Source organism: Triticum aestivum, chromosome 3D (genome assembly GCF_018294505.1).
Source record: "Triticum aestivum cultivar Chinese Spring chromosome 3D, IWGSC CS RefSeq v2.1, whole genome shotgun sequence".
Lineage (NCBI taxonomy): Eukaryota > Viridiplantae > Streptophyta > Magnoliopsida > Poales > Poaceae > Triticum > Triticum aestivum.
The window spans coordinates 565,196,284-565,200,942 of NC_057802.1; the positions used below are offsets into that span (position 1 = coordinate 565,196,284).

General features: G+C 46.9%; 1 protein-coding gene across 2 annotated transcripts; it reads left to right on the forward strand.

Moving 5' to 3' along the window:
* Window positions 1-1,729: 1,729 nt before the first annotated feature.
* LOC123080527 (uncharacterized) lies at window positions 1,730-4,659 on the forward strand. Of its 2 annotated transcripts, none has more exons than XM_044503458.1 (2): window positions 1,730-3,118; window positions 4,340-4,659. In XM_044503458.1, exons 1-2 carry the CDS (start codon window positions 1,904-1,906, stop codon window positions 4,391-4,393), a joined length of 1,269 nt encoding a protein of 422 aa, XP_044359393.1. In that variant the 5' UTR covers window positions 1,730-1,903; the 3' UTR covers window positions 4,394-4,659. The 2 variants fall into 2 exon arrangements, with proteins under 2 accessions (XP_044359393.1, XP_044359394.1); XM_044503459.1 differs by having other exon boundaries at window positions 1,734-3,118; window positions 4,336-4,659.

Below are 4,659 nucleotides of genomic sequence, written 5' to 3' on the forward strand. Positions count from 1 at the left end.
TTCGACCATCTTCTCCTCCGAGATTATATGGAGCAACATTGAGGAAATTATGCAGGTTGTAGATCTGAAGGTGAGAGGGCATATGAACAGTGTGTTGTGTGCTGAGTGCACAGAAGAAGAAGTTACAACAACACTAAATTGCATTGGTGACCTTAAGGCACCGGGTCCCGATGGAATGCCTTCTATCTTTTTCAAAAAGTTTTGGCAAACTGTTGGAGAACAAGTGGTCAAGGAAGCACTTCATATTCTAAGAGGGGGAGACATTCCAGAGGGTTGGAATGACACACTCATAGTTCTAATCCCAAAGAACAACAATCCAACGAAGATGAATGATCTCAGACCAATAAGCCTATGTAATGTGGTATACAAGCTGGTCTCAAAGGTAATTTACAAATAGGCTTAAAGTAATTCTCCCCAACATTATCTCCCCTAACCAGAGTGCCTTCGTGCCTGGGCGCCTTATATCTGACAATTCACTGCTGGCATATGAGTTAACACACTTCTTCCAGAGAAAAAGAGAGGGCTCGGTGGGTTTTGCAGTAATAAAACTAGACATGAGCAAGGCATATGACCGCGTCGAGTGTCCCTTTCTAAAGGAGATGATACATAGACTGGGCTTTGACGGAGGGTGGATCAACTTGATAATGAAGTGCCTCTCCACGGTCAAATACCGAATCAAAGTAAATGGGGTTGTTACTGAAACAATCACACCTCAAAGAGGACTTCAACAGGGCGACCCACTCTCCCCATACCTGTTTCTACTTTGTGCGGAAGGGTTCTCAGCCATGCTGCATAATGCTGAAATGAGAGGGTCAATTAGAGGGATCAAAATATGTAGAAGAGCTCCTAGTGTAAGTCACCTTATTTTTCCCGATGATTCTTTGCTGCTAATGGAGGCTAATGCAAGCAGCGCTCAAGAAGTAGAACACATAATCAACATATATGGGAGCTGCTCGGGACAAATAATAAACAAGGACAAGTCATCCATTTTGTTTAGCAAAAATATAAGGCCCTGGTAGAAGGAAGAAATGAAGAGCAGTCTAAACATTAGTCGGAAGGCCTCTCTTCAAAATACTTAGGCCTTCCATTGTAAATTGCTCTCGAGCATGAAATTTGGTGGCACATGGTTTAGCGACTTTCGGTGCTAGGTTAAATTCGGGTACGTGTGTCACTTGGTTGAGGCATCTCCCAGAGTTTGTACTAAACTCCGTGGCTGGCGACCTGTCCAGCAATGATACGTAAGAGGAATGCAAGCGTGTTCCATTAAAAAAAAGCCAAGAACTAGGGAGGCAAGCCGAACTAGTACGGCATCTAACATCTCAAAAGCTAAACATTGGGGACGCTTGGAGCAAACATGATGGCGCCTTGAAGAAGGGGAACGATGTCGCCGCCATCTGATCCGAAGAACCGGACCCGAGGTTTCCCTCGTTGCTTGAATAGGGGCACAGATAATGGCCATGGCAACGCCTTCAAGAAGGGACACAACACTCGCGAGTGCCGTCGCCGCTGTCAGCATCGGCAAGCCGAGCAGGGATTTCGCCTTGGCCTAAGTCCGAGCAATCCCATTTGTCGGCAAAGCAGAATTCGCAGACGATGAAGTCAGGCCACTGGTCAAGGCCGCCACCCCATTGCATTTCCATCATAGGACAACATTTTGGTATCCACCGTTCGCTGGTCGATCTAACGGTCCGAGTTAGTTCCCACTTTCCCTTCACGCCGGTTTCCCTGCTGCTGTATTGCAAATCCCCCTTCTCCTTCCTCGCTCGATCCCCAAATCAAATCGCTGTCCTCCTCCACCCAATCCTAACCCTAGCCACGCCGCGCCGCCCCGCCCCGCCATCCTCGATCCCCAAATCCCTTCTCCTCCACCAAACCCTAATCCCTAGCTACCTAGCTAGCCGCCATGGCCCCTCCGATGGTTCTGCTCGACCGCGAGGTTGAGTTGTGCGACGAGGAGGCGGGGATCTGCGAAGGGCCAATCCGCTCCTCGTGGGGAGGACTACCAGCAAGAAGATCAGCCAAGGGCCAGGAAAAGTTGAGTGACGCAGTCGCCGAGTACCTGCAGACATTCAAGGCCCAGCCGCTCGTCGCCGATCCGCCGGAACTCTCCTCCCTCAACATACGGCCGCCGAAATCCGCCCCGGTCCCGCCGACATCCGGCCTGGAATCGGGCCGCATCTCCAGCGCGGACAAGCACCTGGTCGCCCTCTACGCCGGAGGCTACCGCCCTGGCTACAGCTTGCCGGGGAGCTATCTCATCTACGACGCCAGCAAGGACTCCATCTCCGCCATCCCTTGCATCCCCCCCGACACCTGCAGGACTAGAGCCATGGGGTACCAGTCGGCCGTCGTCATGTGCGGCGCCACCGGGGAAGGCGGTTACCTTCTTGCTGAGCTCGTCTGGGTCTGTCCACAAGACTCCCAAGCCGCGCTCTGGCTCTGGGAGTCGTCCGCCAAACAATGGGTCGTCAAGCTCAGGGACCTGCCCCTTCCACCCGGCACCACCGCCTTCAACTTCTCCGTCCACTCGTGCTTCTCTTTTGGGGGCTCTTTCCTCTGCTGGGTGGATCTACACCGTGGCATGTTGCTCTGTGATCTGCGCAAGGACTGCAACTTCAGCTTCATTGAGTTGCCCCAAGGACCTCCAAACTATGATGCCTCCGATTATCCACACGGCCCTTGCGCTGAGGAGTTCCGTTCCGTGGCCTGTGTTCATGGCTCCGTCAAGTTCCTCGCCTTCAATAAATTTGTTGAACGCGAGCCCCGCGAAACATTTGGACTGGCCGTCTGGACTCTGTCGCCTGACCACTCAGTGTGGAGCAGAAGCTACAAGTGCAGCGTTGGAGACATCTGGGCTAACGCCAACTACCAGTCTGCTGGTTTGGGACAGCTTGCTCCGTCGTTCCCTGTCCTGAGCATCCATCAAGACGGCGTCGTCTACCTAGTCGTAAATGATACCAGTGTGGTGGGCCGTCGACTAGTGTTCAAAGACCAGTACTTGCTTCGTGTCGACATGGGGAATAACAACGATGTCCAGGTCTATCAACAGAAGACGACGCGTATTTATTCCCAGCTCTTTGCAAGTGAGTTCAGTGCGCACCGACGACAGGAGCACCCGGTACTGCTACCACCACCAATCATAGTTTCATTTGCATACTACTGTCATTTTATTTATATATGTTCACTATCACTGAACATGCTTTCATTTGCAGGCGTGCTACTGTAATTTTTCTTAGGTTTTATAAAATGATTAAAATTACAATGCTTGTTTATGGCATCCAGTTTGCTTCATACTTTTTAATAGAAAAAAAGATATTTGGTCACCTCCCCATGTTCAACAGTAGATGTGTGATATTGCTACTCATCATTCATGATTCTGGGATCAATTTATATATGTTCACTGAACATGCTTTCATTTGCAGGCGTGCTACTGTAAGTTTGCTTAGGTTTTAAAATGATTAAAATTCCAATGCTTGCTTATCTCATCCAGTTTGCTTCATACTCCCTCCATTCCTAAATATAAGTCTTTTTAGAGATTTCAATAAGGACTACATACGGAGCAAAATGAGTGAATCTACACTCTAAAATATGTCTATATACATCCATATGTAGTCCGTATTGAAATCTCTAAAAAGACTTACTTAGAAACGGAGGGAGTACTTGCTAATATAAATCAAGATATTTGGCCACCTCCCCATGTTGAACAGTAGATATCTGATATTGATGCTCATCGGCAATCGATCATTATTCTGGAATCAATTTTTATTACCAAATTACTCTGCCCCCTTGTCATATCAGTACCCAACTTCTTGCACATCATGATGACACTCTTTTGCATGTCTTGAGGCTGTTTTTTCTTTTCTTTTCCTCTGATAGAGATAGTATTGTCATTAGCTTCACCCCGTACACTTTAAGATTTGAAGACCTGGGCATTCAGTGAATATAGCAGGGTACTTGTAGTTCGTTTCTGAACTCGGAATTGGTATGATCCAAGTCCATTCGAAGATGCACATAGCAGATGAAGCATAATTTCAAACTAGAGCTGAGCACTGACAAATGTCTGAATGGAAGATATCAAAAGTAAAAATTGTACCCATGACACAATGGTCGTTTCAACAATTTTAATTCAGAGCATCCTGGACTGACCTTAGACATTTAGAGCATCTTGGACGGTCCTTAGACATTGTGTTGGGTGTTGCCCAATTAATTATTATGGCCGCATATGTACTCAGCCTTGCATTTTTTTTCTTTTTAAATTTCTTTTTAGATTATTATAACTTGACGTATGGTCACATTAAAAGTATTATGTTTGACAGACTTCTCTGTTTCATTTAGCCAGAGAGAGATGGAATCTAGCGAGTTTGGTGCAAGTGGAAAGAGGATGAAGGCCTGAGATCCTTGCAACATATCATGTGGAAATTTGGGCCGCACCATTATCAGTTGTTTCTGCTTAGGAGGTCCACTGGAGACATTTAATGTCGTCATTATCAAGTAGTAGTACTTAAACTGGATGTTGGGTAGTATGCATTATGTATGAGTCATGGCTCTATGTCTAGTGAGTGGCTTCTTTTGGATTGTAACTTGCACCAGTGTCATTTTCTTGCATGAATCCTACTGGTTTAATTTAGAAACAATATTAGATGTTTCGAACTATTTTAA